At 40.0% G+C, this 19,977-nt stretch overlaps 1 protein-coding gene across 7 annotated transcripts in view; it reads left to right on the forward strand.

The window, feature by feature from the left end:
- Positions 1 to 19,977, forward strand: part of CEP112 (centrosomal protein 112) — a 402,227-nt gene that overhangs the window by 312,562 nt on the left and 69,688 nt on the right. For all 7 annotated transcript variants that reach the window (XM_034641416.1, XM_034641414.1, XM_034641415.1 and 4 more), the window contains one exon: positions 2,752 to 2,901. In XM_034641416.1, coding sequence (XP_034497307.1) covers positions 2,752 to 2,901 — 150 coding nt within the window. The remainder of the gene's footprint in view (positions 1 to 2,751; positions 2,902 to 19,977) is intronic.

Below are 19,977 nucleotides of genomic sequence, written 5' to 3' on the forward strand. Positions count from 1 at the left end.
TTGAATCCACATCTTTCTCTGAAGCGAATGCAGGGTAAACATTCAGTTGAGTGGTGACATTTTGTTTTATGGTTTTTAATTATGATTCAGTCAAAACTGGTGGGGTTTATGATTGCATAGATTAGTTCTGATTTTTTTCTCAGAAACTTTTTATATCATTATTCTATGAAAAGGCTAGATTATCTCAATATAATTTGTCGGGTACTTATTATTTTTATTTATTATGATTATAGTTCCACTACTTAAATATTCAGTGCCAGTTACGTGCTCTGAGCTAAGATGAATATACTCTATAGTCTTTTACTCTGTGTCTACAGTCAAGTGAGTTTTGTTCTCTTACTAAAGCATATTAATCAAGTTAGTATTATTTCTCAATCTTGAATCTCAATTCTGGTTTTAAAAATCGTTCACACTTTAGCCACCTCTCTATATCCATCTTGTCTGTCAGTCAATCAACCACTTTATCTACTCACCCACCTACCGAGTTTCACCTGAAGTATTTTGACACTCTCCCTAGATCATCTTCATAAATTTTTAGAATAACTTTCCAAAGATAATCTCTACTTCCCCCAGAGAAGCTCATTAGTCCCCCCAAGAATGTAAGGTTTCATTTTCCACACAAAAACAAGCATGCTCTCCTCAGAACATCCTGGATTTTCTCACAGATCCTTCCAAAACGTGCATTTATTTTTTTTGATGTACTCTTCTCATTAAGCTTCTGAAAACGAGAGATCCCTGTTTTCATGCCCTTGTGGTCACTGGAAGAACCCACAAATATTTTTATCTTCGGTCTTGGCCAATTAAAGGCTAATCTAATCTTACTGTTTTTTAAAGAAACAAAATTACTTTGTACTTTAGAAACACATTACATGATTGTGGTAGTGAATATATGAATCTGGACACGTGATAAAACTGCATAGCACTAAACATACATGCACACACGTGTACATACACACACATACGCATACACACACACACACTGAACACACACAATGGACAAGTGACAGAAGTAAGCTTAACACTTCTACAAAGTTGTAGTTTACTTAACTCGAAACGCTCCAATAGTCATTGAAATAGTAAGTTATTTTTACTATTTGGCTCCACGCTCTTATAAAATATCAATCTTAAGTTTCATGCTGGGCCAAGGAAATTTGGCCGTTTCTTATCTCTGGCTCCTCTTGCTCTGTGACTGCAAGTGAGTTGATTATTCTGTGCCTCAGTTTTTGACATTCACTATAAGAATTTAACCTTCCCTGTTTCATAGAAGTGCTGTGAGAATTAATTGAATTGATGCCAGAATGGGAACAACATTTAATCAAAATTCAGAAAACAGATGAAAAACATCTTTATTCTCAGTAAATGGATTCCTCCACTCATAGCAAAATGTTCAAGTCTGTATTTAAAAATGTTAACATACTGCTATTTTGCCATTTATTTCACAATGGTCTTAACATATGATGATTTACAAATCCTAAATGTTAAACTTTGTTACAGTACTCACTTCTAAAAGCATAGACTCCATATTTTATTGTAAATATGCTATCATTTATGTCCATGGTAACAATTAATATTTCTATAGGACTTGGCTTCTGGCAGACTCCAGAAAGTCTCTATTTATTGTCTTACAATACCTTACTCTAGTTTTGCCACCAAATACTAGGTGGAAAAACTGAGCTTCAGGGAAGTTAACTGACTTGTCCAATGTATCTCACCAACCAGCCCTGTTCCCATAGGACTGACAGAATTCTATTCTAACCAGGACTAAGGTGGTTGTTTTTTTTTTTTAAATTAGAAGAAGAAACAACTATTTCCTGCTTTTAAAAAGTCATCACTATTGAATTTGAAAGGAAATGAACACATCCAAACCCAAGGAAAAGCCATGTTCTCAGCTCATTAAAAAAGGTCCCTCATCAGCTGATTACTTGGGAGAATTTAGAGGGGACCCATTCGTGGAAAGAACCAGTTCTCCAATGTGGAGAATACCACAGGGGTCTCTGAATAAATTTCATGGATGTCTATCAATTGGGGAAAAGACAACCCATTTGGAACTGTGTCATGATAAGCTTCTCTTCCACACCAAAACCTTGTCTAAAAGAAAAACAAAGGCTAGTGAGAGGAACCAATTCGTACGGCGATTTATCTGACTGTGTTGTTCAAGCCCTGCCTGTCTTTTTGGTTCAATGTCACCTGTGACAATGGGAAATATGTGACCTCTTCCTATACCTCTGTTTCTCCATTTACAGAGGATGTTTGTAAATGACATAGGAACTTAAGGTATTTGACACAGTGCACAAACCTTAGTGAGTACTAGTGAGTAAAAATTGTAGAATTAGGTAACGATAAAGAACGAGCCATTATTTTCTTTGGTCATTACAGTTCCAAGTATTAGAAAAGGCAAAATCGCTTTCTTCATTCTAATAAGTCTATTTCTCAGTGAAATAAAATCTGACGCTTTTCATATTTTTGAGATCACAGATGTTCTTTCTTCTGATGAGTAAATATTGTGGAATTTTATAGTGGAAATGTCTTCCAAATATATTTGGTTCAGCAGTTGTTCACCATTCACAGTTTTATTATAGTCTTTTATTGTGTGGAATTTCATGCATGATAGCGTACGATATGTTAATTGAAAATATTTAGTTTGTGGATTAGAGTTTTGCCAAATCCGCTGTTTTGTTAAGCATAAATACATAGCAAATAGATGCCTCTCACTGAAGAATTGGAAGTTCTAGCATGCTGTTTTCATTTTAGATCATAGCAGAGCTTCAGACAAGCATTTCCTCTCTGAAAGAGGAGAACAGCCGGCAGCAGCTTGCCGCAGAAAGACGGCTCCAGGATGTTATACAGAAGTTTGAAGATGAGAAGCAGCAGCTGATTAGAGATAATGACCGAGCAATCAAGGTAATCTGGAGACTTCAGTAACCAGTGGTACCAGCTGCTTTAATGTAATTAAAAGGAGGGCTGAAATCGCAGCAGTGGGCAGATGAATGCAGGTATCTGGCTTGCTCGCACAGCCTGCTGGAATTCCATTCACTGGACTCTACCTTTGATGTATCCAGTGACTCAGGCTGACTTCCCTCGAAGAGATCACATGCCAGCATACAAAGTCATTTTTGGCAAGCCCAGTCCATTCACATTGAACAAATATTTGAAAAATACCCGGTCCTTTCTCTTGAGAACCACTTTGGAACTGTCTCTTGAAATTAGGATGACTGTTTCAGCCCAGTACTGCTGGCTAATAAATTCAGAAGTCAGCTTCCAATTTACATTCTATTCTTTGCCCACATCCTTTCATTATGGATTCACATAATGAGAAATAACCTGTTTGAGGTTTGGAATGCCAACCATTTGATGTGCTTTGACATAGTACAGGGTAGATGTGTTGCTGCTGAGAACCTAGGCTGTTTCCAAATGGCTTCAGAGAATCCCGCCTTTAATAGCAACAGAAAGTTCCCTGGACCCTGATTCTTTAGGTGATAGGCAGTTAGATCTCAAAGTAGTTTTTTTTTCTTGGCTTCATAGCAACGAATATTATTGTAAGTGTCTACATCACGCTGTGTTTAATCTGTGAGGATAAGCATCTGGAAACCTTTATGAATAAGATTTAAAAGAGAACAAAAATTTTTTTAAGAATTTACAGCAAAAGATTATTTTTTAGTGATTTTACTTTGTTATAACAATGCTTAAAGCATGTTGAGTAATCATACAAAGCAAGGAAAAATAAAAGAAACATTTGGGTTTTATCTGCCCTTTTCTGCCTAACCCCCGTCTTTCTTTTCTGTAGTAATTTACAGAGAAGCTAATGTTAATGTAAGTTGCTTTTTAAAATATACTCTTTAAGCCTGAACAAGACTGAATGGAATAAAAAAAAACCCTTCAGATATGGACACAATCTTGGAGGCCATTTTATCCAGCCTCCTCACTTTAGAGGTGAGGAGTTATTTTATTTTGTTCTTGATGAGTTTTCGACTGTATATTGCTATCTTCCAGCTTCTTTTCCCTCTACGTGGGATATGAGACAAAAAAGAGGTTTCTTTTTTGTATGCTGGTAACTGAAAAAAATCTTTGAAGCTCTTCTCATTTATTTATTTTTTTTTTAAGATTTTATTTATTTATTCGATAGAGATAGAGACAGCCAGCGAGAGAGGGAACACAAGCAGGGGGAGTGGGAGAGGAAGAAATAGGCTCATAGCAGAGGAGCCCTGATGTGGGACTCGATCCCATAACGCCGGGATCACGCCCTGAGCCGAAGGCAGACGCTTAACCGCTGCGCCACCCAGGCGCCCCAGCTCTTCTCATTTATAAATGCACAGGAGGTATAGCTGTTTTGCTTGGCATGAACTGAGCTGAATACTTTGTTTAAATTCCTTTAATTATATAAAAATTTCATTTTAAGTGAATTTCTTTTCCACTTGATGTCCAAATACCATGCACTAGGCAATTCCCAAATTTTAAATAAATAATTGAATCCCAATATATGCAAAAAGGGAAAACCTAAATTTACTCCATAATGGCATACTTTCTAGTATTGTTTCTTAAGATTAAAAAAAAATCTTGAAAGAAATATAATTAGTACACTGCCTATTTTTAATTGCTTTTGCAGCTTCCATCCATTTACCTGTTAAAACAGAAAACCATTGAGATCTTAATTTCCAGAAAAGTGTCAGATCTTAAAGACTGTTTAAAAGATGTACATACATATTATATTAAAATATGTTATATGATACTTACGACTCCAGAACATAGGTACTTGAAAATAACTAAAATTATAATGTAGGTAAGATATGGTTCAGTTTTTTGTTTTGTTTTTTTTTTTAAGAGAGGGGGAGAGAAAGAGTGGGGGAGGGGCAGAAGGCGAGGAGAGAGAGAATCTTAAACAGACTCCCTGCTGAGCTTGAAGCCTGACATGGGGCTTGGGGCTCGATCCCAGGACCCTGAGATCTCAACCTGAGCCCAAATCAAGAGTCGGACACTTAACCAACTGAGCCACTGAGGCAGTGCAGATATAGTATAACCGGTTTTGATTGACTCAGTTAGATTCCGTGTAAAGTGAATGACATTTTTACTTACCTACATAAGATAAGTAATTCATTAGCACTCCTCACCTTGCTTTTTTTTTCCAGACTATGTCACCAAAAATAAAAGGAATAATAGCTCATATTTATTTAACATGTCCTATGTACCAGGCTCTCTGCCGGACATTTTTATTCATCACCAGTCCCATTATGTCATTTAGGCTGCTTAGTAATCTTTATAAGGAAGGTATTTCTATCATCCCCATCTTACAGGTGGGAGAACTGAGGCTCTAAGTTTCAATAACCAGCCCAAGGTCAGACTGCTCAACTGTCACAGCCAGGTTCAAGTCACGGTCTTCCTGATGGGAAAGGCTCAGCCATGAACTAGTGGACTTACCCCAGTGTCTACATTCTGTCCGTAGAAGTCAGTTGTTGGCCAAGTGCACACATGAACCCTGATAGCCTCACTGTCATTTTCTGTCTTCCTGAGTGATAATAGCACGTCTGCAACAGCTGTTTAATTTGGACACTCTAATTGTGTTAGTGTTTTGTACATATAGATACATAGATAGACCCAGATACTCAGAGAGGCACAGTCACCATGAGGCTTGTATTTGGCTTTCTGAAACCAAATGCATCTGTCTGCATCTATATTAAAACAAGCTAATATGTATCAAATATTTTGTGATATTAAATATTACTGAATTGAAATATTAGAATCAAAGACTGCTGTATAAAGAGTGTACATGCTAGTTGTGAAATGCACTTTGCCCCACTTTCTGGGCTGGGGACAAGCTGAGCTCTCAAGCTGGTAGTTGGGGATGAGGGGGGAGAGTAAACCTGTTACTCAGCCTGCCAGAGCTTATGATAATGTCTCCATGGATCAGCAGACCTTTCATTAAAGTAATTCTTGAGATAAAAGTTGGGGTACAAAGTAGTCTGCCACAGTCCGCTTTTAAGGGCCACCAGTGTGGTATAGTGTAACCTGCTAAAACATTTCTGGAGAAGAATTTGGCAATACCTATCATTATTAAATTGCCTCAGAGACATGCCCAACTTTTGGCCCATTTCCAGAATGTGCCTTAAGGTGGCAATTAAAAGGCTGCATAGAGCTTTAGCTAGCCAAAAAAATGTTCATTCTAGCATTCATTCATCTATCCCATAACTATTTATCGAGGTCCTGTTGCATGCAAGGCGCCCACAATACTCACATTTTCTATTTCCTTTCTGTATTTTTTGCCATAGTACATAAACTAAAAACGGTGCACTATTGAAAATGGTGTTGGAGAAGGATATTTAAGGTTAGTGAAAATGTTCACAAGATAGTTTTCAGTGAAAATACAGTTTACAGAAATTATATATGAGGTCATGTTTGCAAATAAAAGTGCATATAAAGAGAAAAAAAGACGGGAATCATATATCTAAATTTTACTGGAGGACGTCTCTTCGGGGTGAAATTTGTGGTAATTTTCTTTTATCTTAGCTCCGCATTTTTAATTATAACATCACTTTTGCAATAAGAAACAATAAAAACTGTTTGGTGAAAGAATAGCCAGCAGTCTAAAGTGGCCCAGTGGACGTTCATCATGGTAGCGGAGACCAGCAGCAGGCATGATCCTGGCTGTCTAAGAAACAACAGACCAAGTGAGGTCTTTCACAGAACAGAATTCCTGGAGTGTAAAAGGAGGTATAGAAACAAATGCATTCATACGGGTAAATATTTCATACCGGAGAATGCCCTATCTTGAGAGCAAAAAGATCCTTATCACTTACCTACTGCTTTAGCTCACTCCTTACCTTCAAAGTCAAGCTCAAAAGAGCCAGCTCTGCTGCATAACACACCACCCCAAACCTTGGTGTTTTAAAGCAACAACCATTTTATATGCCTAGAATCCTTTGGATCAGAAATTCAGGCAGGGATAGGCTGGGTGGTTCTTCTGCTCAGTGTGTAGCATGGTGGAGTTACATTCAGCAGGAAGCTTGGCTGGGGCTGCAACATCCAGTATGGCTCCACATGGCCTCACTCTCTGGGTGGTCAGACCTTTCGCATGGAAACTGGCATCTATGAAGAGTGTTCTAATAGGTAAAGGCAGATCTGCACTTCCCCTAAGGCTACTGTAGGAAGAGTCACAGTGGCACTTCCACCACATTCTACTGGTTGAGATAGGTCCCAGGGTCAGCCTGAACCAAGGGGAGTGGAATTAGTCTCTAGCTCTGGAAGGGAGGAGTGGCAGAGATGGTGAAGCCATCTTGAACCCATACAATAGTCTATGCTAAATGGCCAGTTTTCATCTCCCATTAATTCCTCACCCATACAAAATAGTACCAAGTAGAAAAATAACTATATTTATATTCCTACGACCCAGAATCAACATTGTCAATTAACATCATGGCATAGTTGCAGGCGTAGTTTTAAAGAAAATCTCTGTTGTTTTTGTAAAAAATGGATAATCGCGTATGCTCACAAATGATTCAAAACATAGGGGGAAGGGTAGTCTTTCAAGTCACTCCAAATCTCATCACTCAGAAATAACCGTCATCGCATTAGGGTGAACATCACTTCAGATGCCCTACTACATATAAAGAGAAAAAAGAAGAAGAGCTAAATAGACTCGTAAAATGAGGTAATACTCCAGATTCTGTATTTCTGCTTGTTTTAGAAAGATCTCTGGAGTTAATTTTACTTCAATTGAACAGATGAAATTAGAGTCGAAAGTAGGAACATTGGACTTTTGGACAGAATTTGATTTGGGGTTGAAGATGAGTACATCAGCACGTTCATACTTCCTCCCATAACCCCTGCTTTCCACCTCCTGCCTGGGGCAGTGGTATTATTTTTACACTGTCCAGGTTTGTGATAGTCACAATTTGTCCATAACCCTATTCTTCAGTTTAATACTTGTGCTGTCCTTAGTGGGTGTGGTGCTTACCACTAGACCTTTTACCACAGCAACTCCGTTTCTGAAGTTTTTACTTCGATTTGGTTCTTAATTGGCTGGATTTCATGGTCAAATCATTTTCTGAAGACTCATGGTACTGTCCTCTCTGAATCGTTCATGTTTAAGAATGTCTGCTGATTTACCTTTATGTTTGAACGCCGTGTTAGATGGGCACCATCTTCTTGGTCACGTGTTTTCCCATGAGATCTATAAACATTGCCCACCTAGCGTTTATTATTGTTGTGGGGGAGGCTGGGAAAGACCAAGTTTTCCCCCATGGAAAAGATTTGCTTTTTTTTTTTTTTTTTTTTTGAGGGATTCCTAAAGAAGTCTGTCTTTATTGTGTTAAGGTTAGTAGATTAACCAAGATAAATTCAGTAATTAACCAGAATACCTCTACATATTAAACATTCAATATATGTTTCTGAAGCATTGTGATTCTCCCCTCTCTTTAAGTAAAACTGATCTGTGGTGTCTATGCATTTTCTCTAACGTGAGGGGAGGGAAAAGAAGAGCTGTGTGTAGTCTGGTTGGGACGACTGTTCTGTGTTTCGGCATTCACACTACCTAAATGGGAGAGGGCATCTGATATCCCTTTGGGGTTTGAATTATCCCAATTTGGCGTGTATCCCTGAAGTCCTGACACCTTCACATTTCTCAGAGATAGACAGTCCTGATATTTACCTGTTTTTCCGCCACATCCATTTCCACTTCTCACAGTGGGAAGGGGAAAAAGATGAGGTCACTCATACAGCTTTTTTCTCTCCACATTTGGTGATACTAATGAGATTTCTCAGGATTTTGTTGACTTCTAACAAAATAACGAATTGGGGGATATTGGCAGATATGGGGGTTGTGTCGTGATATAATACTCTAGTGCGCCCCAGAATCATGTTTCTTTCCTTGACTATAGGCTTTTGAGAGTTTTTTGGTATTATTTACCTTACTACCCTATTTCAATGCTTCAGTGCATTTTTGCTAGTTTTTACTCTTATTTAGTCACTTCATTCAGTGTTGCAAAACCTTCTATTTGATCTTAGAAGCTTGTTTGACTCCTTTATAACATTTAACATGGAACTTCTGTTCATCAGCTATGCTGCATAACAAACAAGACCCCAAATTCAATGACTTAAAATAACAAGCACATATTCATTTATTTATTTATTTAATATTTTGCAGCATATGTATGGATTATTGCTATGGTTTGGGTTCAGGCTGTTGATTGACTGCATTTGACTCCAAGCTTTAGAATGAGTTCAGGCCTACTCTGTCTGCACAATCTCCCCAGACTAGCAGCTGCCTGGGGTATCATCCTCGTGGTGGATTATGATGAGTATAGGAAAAAACATCCCTGTAGCCTTAGCCTCATTTCCATCCACATCAATGGAGCAGGGAAATGATAGAACCATTCTAGTAAGAGTCTGTGAACATCTATGAACAAGGATTTAATCAGCCACATAGTCTCTAAAATCTCCCTTTGCTCCATGGCAACACATTCTCAGTTCATCCACCATTCTGAAACCTTCTCTCCCACCTCCCTTCCCTGTCTCTTCTTCCTCTTCTTACACTCAAATAGTGGTATTAGGTAAGACCTCATTTATTTTCTTTGTATGCATCCCGGACAGTCTCACATCTTCGTGTATGTAGCTTCCGTGCAAATGAATTTTGAATCTTCATCTCCACTTAGACTTTTTCCCTGAGCTCTCAATCCAGATTTCTAACTACCATTGCATATTTTCACTTGATGACCCATTAGACTGCTTAAACTAGACATCATATAAGCTGAACTCATCTTTCTCTCACTCTTGCCTTGCCCCCAACCTGTTCTTGTGCTGATGATCTGAATTAAATACCACCACCTGGACCCTCAAGTCAGATTCTGGAAGTACCTTTAAATGAACCCTCCTCACCTCTCTGACGTCAATTCCTAGAAATAATGCCTCAACATCTGCAAAGTCATACCCCATTCTGCAATCACTGGTTCCTGCCTTCTTAGCCCTTCATCATCTTTGCCCTTGCCTGTTACAATCCCTCCTGTATAGAATCACTGCCAGTAACTCAACTGTCCCAAGTCTATCCCTCCCCCTGTCGATAAGGTGACCTTTCTAAAACACAAATCCGAACACGTGGTTTGCTACTTAAAATCCATCAGTGGCCTTCCATTGCCTACAAGCCTATACTTGCCAGCATGGCATACGAAACACTTGATGATCCAAGCCAGCAGTTCTCAAGGTGTCCTCAGACCTGTGTGGGTCCCTGATAATGTTTTCAGAGGCTCCACCTCCACAAGGTCAAAATTATTTTCATAATAACACTAAGACATCATTTGCTTTTTTCACTGTATTCACATTTGCACTGTGGATAAAACTGCTGGTGTCTTAGCACAAGACACAACCTTGTCACTAGGCTGAGTAGTGATGATTTCCTTCACCACCACATACTTGTGCTTTAAACACACACACACACACAACTGAAGCAACAAAGTATCAATTCTATTAAATCTAAACCCTTGAGAACGTATCTTTTTAATATTAATAGGAAGTACACCCAAAGCACTTCTGCATATTGAAGTCGGCTGGTTGTCTCTAGGAAAAGCAGTTCTGCATTTGTGTGGGTGTGAGCTGAACTCTAGGCACTTGGAAGGAACGATTGACAGGCAAACTAAGCTTATTCGGATTTGACTATCTGGCAGAGATGTTCTTGAGAAGGAAGGAAGTGAACCTGACACTTCAAGGCCAACAACTGACTATATTGTCGCTAATGATAAAATCTGAGCTTTCAAGCAAAAATAAGAAATTTGGAAAACCTTGTACCATCACTGTAAGCTTGACAGCTTCCCAGTACTTAAAGACTTTTCTGATGAGATCAGTAGTACTACTAATGATGTGAATGGAAAGAAAGGAGGAAAAATACAATGAAGTGTATCAACATTTGGAAGATTTGTGTAACTCGCAGAACCAGTGTTTTCCAAATGACCAATACCTGGTGTTAAACAAAATCATGTGTGGGTAAAAGATCCTTACAAAGTATAAAAGAGAACAATGGATTTTAATGGAGCATTAGACAAAGTTCACTGGTAAGAGTTTCCAATTGGGTATTGCAGCTAACCTTTAAGAAACTACCACTTGTCAAGTTTTGGGGTTTTTAAAAGATTTTATTTATTTATTTGTGGGAGAGAGCACACACATGAGCAGGGAAAGGGGCAGAGGGGGAGGGAGAAGCAGGCTCCCCACTGAGCAAGGAGCCCGATGTGGGGCTCCATCCCAGGACCCTGAGATCATGACCTGAGCCGAAGGCAGACGCTCAACCAAGTGAGCCACCCGAGCGCTCTACCACTTGTCAAGTTTTGATTTGTCCCAATGAGGATCCACAATCATCTGAAAAGGCTACTAAAATAATCCTTCCTGTTCTAATTCCTTATCTGTGGGAAACTAGATTGCTTTCCTGTGCTCCAGCCAGAGAGACACATCACAAGAGATGGAGCACCGAAGCACATCGGAGAATCCAGCTCCCTTCTGTTGAGCCAGACATTAAAAAGATTTGGGAAAATATAAAACAGCCACTCCTCTCACTCTTTTTTTTTTTTGCTTTAGAAAATAGTTATTTTTCATTAAAAATATGATATTTTATGTTCACACACAGCAGAGTTTTCACTTATTTTAAAATGAATTAATACGCAAATATTATAAAATTTCTTCATTTTCACTTAGAATACAGTAAGTATCAATAGATACAACACGCATAAACAAAACCTCTTTGGGATTCTGAATTTTTAAGAGTGTAAAGGGGCCCAGAGACCAAAAACTTGGAGAACTGCTTGTGTAGATGCTGCCCTTTTGCCCGGCTCATCAGACAGCCAGTCCTCAGCATTCATGCCATGCCCCCCGTGATCCCATGAACTGTGTGTGAGGTCCTTCCCTTTAAAGATTTAAATGTCATCTTTTCTGTGACGTGTCAGAATGGGAAGCTCATGCCAGCTCTGGCCTTTCCTCTGGTGAGGTTTCCCTGGCTCTGTAACACGTCTGCAGCCCCTGATCCCGAACCTTGGAGTTGGATATGTTTCACAGATCAGGGTCTTCGGGTTCCGGGAGTACGGTGCTTGTCCTTTATCCCCAGTGGGGTCGGGTCAGCACACTGTGCTCAGACACACAAATGCACAGTGAAATGTGCCAGTATCACAAATGGAACAAATAAGGACTAGGAACCCTGGCAAATATCAGTCCGGTTTTGTTGCCTCGGAAGTGAACCGCCACTGAACCGCCACTTTTCAAGAATAATTAGTGGTTTTCAGAGGATTTTTGAATTTCAGGCTTGCAGATAGGAGACTGCAACCCCGTCTTTTGATTGATCATCTTTCTCGCTTACTAGACTGAACTTCTTGGGAACAGGCGGTTGCCGCAACATTTCTCCAGTGGAAGGTGCCAGAAATATGCTGAAGGAATGAATGATAGTACCTCATAAAGCCAGCCTCGGAGCCCTAACAATGTCCATTTATTCCCATGTTATCTTGTGAATGGCAGCAAGCTTGTCAATATTTTGGGGTGGTGTAGCAGATAGGTGTAAATCAACTCAATCTTGTGATAACAGTGATATGTTTTACCTGATTAGGCAGATTCAAGTAAAATACCCTATACCTTGCATATATTATCCGAGAGCATAATTTGTCTGCTCCAGGGGAAGGCTCCCAAAAGGCTGTCCACCAAAGCAAAGTTATCTAAATGTTAGTTCGCACTATCCACAGCACTCACAGAAGTGCACTGGGGGAAATTGTTAGAAATAGTTCTATAGAAAGACTGTGGAACATTCTTCTGGCATCACTGCCCCACCAGGGCTAAGCCCTTTCTTTGAAGCTAGTGTATTGAAAGTTCCTCACTGTGAAGCCAGATGTCCAAGCAGAGATTTCATATCAAGGAGAAATGTTGTAAAATTTTTGCTTGCAGGCATAGAAAAGAGATTTTAAAGCATTGATGCTTCTCTCCCTTGGCCACTGACTGGAGTTCACGAGAAAAGGTCGGCTGCCAGTAGGACATCTAGAAATCTGGTCTGTATTACCAGAAGGGCTTGAGGGGGGAAAAGAGAATATTTCATAAGATTGGGCAATTCTCACTGTGCTAAAAGCTTACAGGAATCCATTTCCCAAAGAATAAAATTACAAACCTCATTGTGGGGTTTTAGTAGCATTGAGAAACAGAAAGAAATCTCAGTGCCTAGCATCGGATGGCTTTGTTTGGGACCTGTTCATTATTTAATTCCTGTCTCCCCTGTATGCACGTCCTAAGGGCGTGGAGGGAAGTGGCATTTTCTTTGTGCCCTCCTGAATTAGAATTAATAATGCTAAGAATAGAAATGTATTTTCCATCCCACCCAAGAAGGCTTGCCTGCGTACTCAGAAAGGAAGACAGAGCCATTCATTCATACTAGCAAAAACCCTAAGTGCCATTTTCCAGGAAGAATATCTGGAAGAGGGTTCGGTACAGCATGGTAGTGAATTAGGACCTTGCTTCCTAGAGCAAGGAGAAGCAATAACAAGAAATGAGCAGAGTAGAAATGAACAGTTCTCCCCACAAAGCATTTTACCCCCATAACTTTCCTTCACTTCTGTTCTCTGGCAAAATTTTATTTTATTTAAAGACTAGTTGAAAATCATTTGTTCAGTGGACAAAATCCTTCAGGCATTATGAGAAGTATTTTCAGCCTCTGGGACGCTGTCGTTATATACTAAGAGATCAGTTAGAGTTCGATGAGTGAATGTGGGAGTGACTGAGAGTTGATTCAAAGAATACAGGTGAAAACAGATTCTCCTTCACCAGTAGCTGTGTAAACTCTACTCTTCGGAAGCCACTCCGTGAATTTTATTACTGCATGGCCCAAAATATGAATGGCTTTGGTGAAACAAATATTGGATTATATAAGCATCAGTTTCTTTACTATTTGAAAAAAATTTTTAAAATAACTATTTGGAAATATTTTAATCTTTAATGATTCTGAACTATCCCAGAAACTATTTCAAAGTCAGTATGATGAAATAATGAGCACTGAAATACATAATTGTAAGCCTCCATAACCAAAATTACTGATTTATTACTGTGTATAGACATATGTGTCTGTACACATAATTATATATATATTCACATCCATGTGTAAATATATTCAGAAGCACTGGGTTATAAAGAATTTTAATTATTAGAAGACTTAATAATGATTTAATATATTCATTATATTAAATAGTTTTGTGATGTCTTGATTTAATTGGCTGTTGGCCCATTCTTTCTGTAGCAGAAGCTGGGTTTCTGGTCAGTCTTGGGTGACTCTTGATTAAACCTCTCTTTTACCATTTATCAACAGTGACATTTATGCCCCTAACTTTTATGGATCATAATACTATCTCATGCTCCCAAGGAGTTCAGCATGCTGCTGCTGTCCTCCTATACTCTATCCCCCACCCTCAGCACGGGTGACAGCAACACCCAGTTGGTGTGCTGGCCCAGGCTTGTGCTAGCTTGAGTGAGCTGATTGTTACATTGTCAGGAATTCTGCCAGCTGGAATGTGTGCACCATGGAAATCGGTGCACACTGCTACAAAGATTTTTTTGAGAGCCAGTTATTAAACATTTACTAGGGTACTGCTGCTACAAGAGTTCCTTTTCTTCTACTTGCTGGATGAAACCAACTTCTAGCTGTAGTCACCGTGCTCATGTGCTCCTCAGCCTTCTCAGAGCAAGGGGGATATGGATGGGCAGGTGGCTGAACAGCATTCTGTTATCCCTCTTGCTACTCTTTCTAGCTACCAACCAACCACTGGCTCTGCTTTTTTGGATATGTACTGCATGATTCGGCTCTTCCAAATGTTCCCTTGAAGTCCATTTTCTAAGCCCAATATCATATGGGAACTTTACAAAGTAACCTATTACCTCTTCTCTACATTCAGTGGTGTTTTCCCACTTCTAATCATCCTCTAACTCCATGCAGCCTTTCACTATATTGATCAACAATTTTCCTTCTAGAACAGAGGTTGGCAAACTTCTTCTGTAAAGGGCCAGATAGTGAATATTTTAGGCTTTTCGGGCCATGCGATCTCTATGGCAGCTACTCAGTTCCTGCTTCTGTGGTGTGAAAGCAGCCTTAGACAATATGTCAACAAGTGGGCATGTCTGTGTTCCAATAAAACTTTATTCACGAAAACTGGCTAGGCGCCAGATTTGGTCTCTTGGCCATAGTTTGCTAACCCCTGCTCTAGAAACTCTTTTCTTGGTTTATACGATACTTCTTTTACTTGTTTCCTCTGTTGATCTCTTTTCTTCCCTGTGGGTGTTCCTCAAGTCTGTGTCCTGGACTTCACTTCCCCTTTTGCCTTCCACTGTGAGCTCGTCTCCTGCATGACCTTAGCTGTCACTTGTATAGGGATGCTTCCCAGAAGCCTCAGCCTGATTCCCTGTTGGGTCCTGTATCTCATACTGCCCTTAAATCATCTTCATTTGGAGAATGCACTACTCTTTCAAACTCACTAACTACAACATTGAAGTATCATCCTCCCTTCTAAATTGGCTCTTCTTTAGTCTATCAGGGTTACCCCCAGGCTTTCTGTTTCCCCTTAGGATCTTCGGGTTCATCTTTGTCCTTTCTTTCCTTCATCCCAATTTACCTCAAGCCTATCACCAGAATCCGGGAATATATATCTTATTCCTCTGCTATGACCCTATTCAGAGCCCTTCTCAACTTGCAGTTGATTTAAAACAGCCCCTCTCAGCTGGTGTCCCTGCCAGAAGCCTCTCAGCTCAGTCCAGCATGAAGAACTCCGCCAGAGGAATCTTAAACCACTGCCTTCCCTGTCTTACAAAGGGTGCTTTAAAATCAATAGGACAAGACTAACAAGCCAATGGACGAGAAAAGCAAAGGATACGAACACAGAATTCACAGACAAAAAGCAATATCCAGCAAACCTGTGAAAAATATGCTAATTGTCATTCATAATTAAAGAAATGTAAATCAACACTACAAAGTTGTGAAGGGCCTGGCTGCCATCTGATAGGCATAAATTTTGAATTTGAAAAAATAACTGGTGACGTGCAGTTGTTGGGAGCAGAAGTGGGCGCAGCGTCTTTGGAGGGCAGCATGGGGGCATCTGCCACCACCTGAAATGCACAGAGCCTTTGGCTCAGCAGTTTCATGGGTAGGAATTTTTTTTTTTTTGAGATCTAGATTTATTGAATCAGAATTCCTGACACAGAGTCTAAAAACATGCATTATAGCAAACTTCCGAAGTGATAGTGATCCTAAGGTCTACAGATTATGCTTTGGGAAACCTTGTCTGGGAAATGCCCCTCTTTTTTTTTTTTTTTAATGATTTTTTATTATATTATGTTAGTCACCATACAGTACATCCCCAGATTCCGATANCTTCTGGGAAATGCCCCTCTTTTTTTTTTTTTAATGATTTTTTATTATGTTAGTCACCATACAGTACATCCCCAGATTCCGATATAAAGTTCGACGCTTCATTAGTTGCGTATAACACCCAGTGCTCCCTGCAATACGTGCCCTCCTTACCACCCATCACTGGTCTATCCCAATCCCCAACCCCCCTCCCCTCTGAGGCCCTCAGTTTGTTTCTCATAGTCATGGGTAGGAATTTATCCCACGGACATACTTGCAGGGATATGCAGTATTATGTGAGCAAAAAGCGAGGGGAAATGATGGATTATGGTAGCACGTCCATACAGCAGAATGCCCTGAGGCCATTTTAAAAGACTGAAGTAGTTCTCTGTGGGAAAGGAGACAAGATCGCCAAGACGTTGTTAAGTGAAAAGAAGGCAGAATGGCACGTACATTTAAATTTGCCCGAATGGGTCTCAAAACGGGGCAACTGGCCATTTCGGGGGTTAGGACATTTCATCTTGCCTTTTCTGTATTTTGATGATGTTTTAATTTCTTACAAGGTCACATTACTAGATTGAATGTCGAGGGTTTCTTATAACCTCGAGATGCAGCTCTTCTGCCCGGCTTTCAAAGCCAATCCAGATTTCTCAGTATTCCCCAGCATGCACGTTCTGTTCTAGCCAACTGGTCTCCCTGCCGGCAAGTACACGGCACTGCGTACGCCCACCATTCATGAATTCATGCTGTGCCTTCCTCCTCACTGCAGCCTCTTCTCCATCCCTCAGACTTGTCCAAGTATGAGCCAGGCCATCTCAAGGTCCTACCTGCCTCCTCCAGGAAGCCTTTCTGACTGCCCCTTCCCTGGGGATTTTTACTTTCATGAAGCTCTCCTTAAGGCTTAGTGATTCTTTCACTGTTTCTGGTTTCTGCACAGCACCCACATCACTGGGCACCCAAGAATACAGACTTAGTTGATTTAAAGAATATAATCTCTTGTTGTTAAATGCTAAATCTTAGGTCTATTATTGTATTATTTTTAAGGCAGCTTGAAGCGTATCATCACCAACCTTGCAGTTAGAAGAAGTAGGGATACACACACACGCATACATCTGTAGTTAACTATCTAAGCCTTTGGGTTAGCAAACTCCTCTTTTAAGATGCAGACATCCTTGATGTGTTAACATATTAAAACCACTTGAAGTCGTTCACGCTCTAATGTGAAATTGTTTAATCAGAGACTTTCTTCCTAACAATTAGATGAGATCATCTCATTTGAAGGACTAGGAAGTGGTATCTGGAGCGGAAAGGGGGGAGCAGAGAGCTATAGGGTATTTAGGGGCCTGAGTCATAGAGTGGGGGTGGGGCGGGAGAGGAGGCCACAGTGAACAGGGAGGAGGCTAGACAGGGATGGGAAGAAAACCCCTGGGTCTCCATGGCCTGGTGAGACTTGGTTTGCCATCATAGTTGTTGCAACAGAAGTTCAATACCTGATGAATAAGTCGTTCTGACTCTATTTTACATGATTCTATGTTGACAGGTATCGGTTTTTACAAAGGGAAATGGAATGGATGTGTGTGTGTGTGTGTGTACATGCTTTTCCAAAAAAGATAGGATGTGTGTACCGATGTATATACGTGCATGCGTATTTTCTAGCGGTTGTTACAGATTCTTAGAAAAAGTGAAGCTGTGAATAAACAGTTGTATTATCATAGCTCATTCTGCATAAATGTATCTTATAAATCATGAAACAAAATTTAAGACAGGCCTAGCTCATTCTGCTTTACGTGTGTGTGTGTGTGTAGCGTTCTTTTTAGGGAATTTGTTGCAGGTGGAAATATAGAATGTAGAGAGTTAATTGACAGATTGAACAGAATTTCTAAGGAACTAAACCAAATTAATAAATGAATCAAAATAAGTCTAGTTTTTGTATGTGTATTATGTTTGCCAGATGCATGTAATTGAAAATAAAAATAATAAAAAACTGATGCGATGCCATCGAGCCATCAGGACAGACCAAAATGTCATTTTCAGCCCTGTCAATAGGAGGCTGTTGCTACCAGGGGCACAGGAGGAGCAGCTGAAACCAAAGATTTGGAGCGCAAGAGATCTGGGGTGGTTGGTGGGTTACAGGAATGCTTTAATGTTGGAAGCACAGAGGAAAAAGTGGAATTAAAAACAAAGCAACAGCCCCTGTTTTCTTCAAGAGAGGCAGAACCCTTTTGCTTTTATGTCTCTGTCACTTGCTCCAGGATTCTTCATAAAGCCCTCTAACCACCTAAATAAATATTCATATGGCTGCTCACCATCTCATTAATAAAACAAGATTTGGTGGTACAATATTTCAGAGTAACGTGCGATTTGCATCTCACCCTTGTTTAACTTTTAAATCTCAAGCAATTAATAATTTNATGCTTAACCTCCAGGCCCTCCCAGCCTGAGCAATGGATATTCTTCCATGGGATCAGCTCTGCTGTGGTCTGTGTTTCTGCTTTGCTAGCAAGTTTACTGTTTCACTTCTTGGCCTAACGCACTTTCATTAAAACGGATTTTGAGCTCCAATCAATTGAAATACCAGTCTTGTCTATCAGGTCCTGTGTCACATTTCCTCTGGCTGAGTTTCTCTTCTGATTTCTCTTTTCTCCTTGATGACAGGTTTCCACTAGAGCTCGCCATCTCTGTGTTCTCAAACATCATGTCCTCATCCACCCTTCCTGTCATCCTTCCTGTATTCTTAACAAAGTTTAATGAGCAGATTACTAAAAACAAAAACAAAAACAAAAAAAACAGTGGATTCATGCGAAGCTGTTTCCTAATCTTAGACCAACTGAAATCATACTCCCATATGATTTCATTGATTACTAGCATCTTCAAGTGGAAAAAAAATCTTCAAGAGTTCGCCCACTGACCTCACTGACCCCCTAGTCTCCCCATCCTCTTCCCCCATTTCACAAATAAAAATCTTGAGCCCCCGTGGGGGGATGTGCCTGGTCACGCAGCTGTTGGCAGCACCGAGACTTGAACCCCAAGCCTTCCAAAGCTTTGGTGTTTCCCTCGTATTCCGCGTAGTCAAACACACATGAAAATGGAATGTATGTACGATTTTTACTTTCAAATGGATGGGGCGTCTTCCTCACAATCTTCTATGGCTCCTCGCGACCTAAGCAGAACTTGCCCTTGGCTTTAAGAGCAGAGCTCAGCAAAGCCATTTCTCATCTGGACTGTTTAAGAAATGTTTCCTTCAGTAGTTGGCGTTAGTGCTTGCTGTGATTTTTTAAAAATTATCTTTAGCTGTCCTTGGAAACAGAATGTTCAAGGCCAATTTAGAAAAGAGGTCATGATTTGAAAAGTAACTTTCTAAACACTTTACCTAATTTAAAGAGCATTCCAAAGGAAGGAAATGTTGATGAATAACGATCTCTTCAGCCGTCTCTATGCGGAGGGCTCAGCGAAGACACTTATGCCAAGATTGATTTGCGAGAAGGCTGAGGAATTTGTTTTCCAAGAGGAAGCCAATTATTTTGAGAATCCATTTAGTTCAANTTCCCCCATTTCACAAATAAAAATCTTGAGCCCCCGTGGGGGGATGTGCCTGGTCACGCAGCTGTTGGCAGCACCGAGACTTGAACCCCAAGCCTTCCAAAGCTTTG

Source organism: Ailuropoda melanoleuca, chromosome 13 (assembly GCF_002007445.2).
Source record: "Ailuropoda melanoleuca isolate Jingjing chromosome 13, ASM200744v2, whole genome shotgun sequence".
Lineage (NCBI taxonomy): Eukaryota > Metazoa > Chordata > Mammalia > Carnivora > Ursidae > Ailuropoda > Ailuropoda melanoleuca.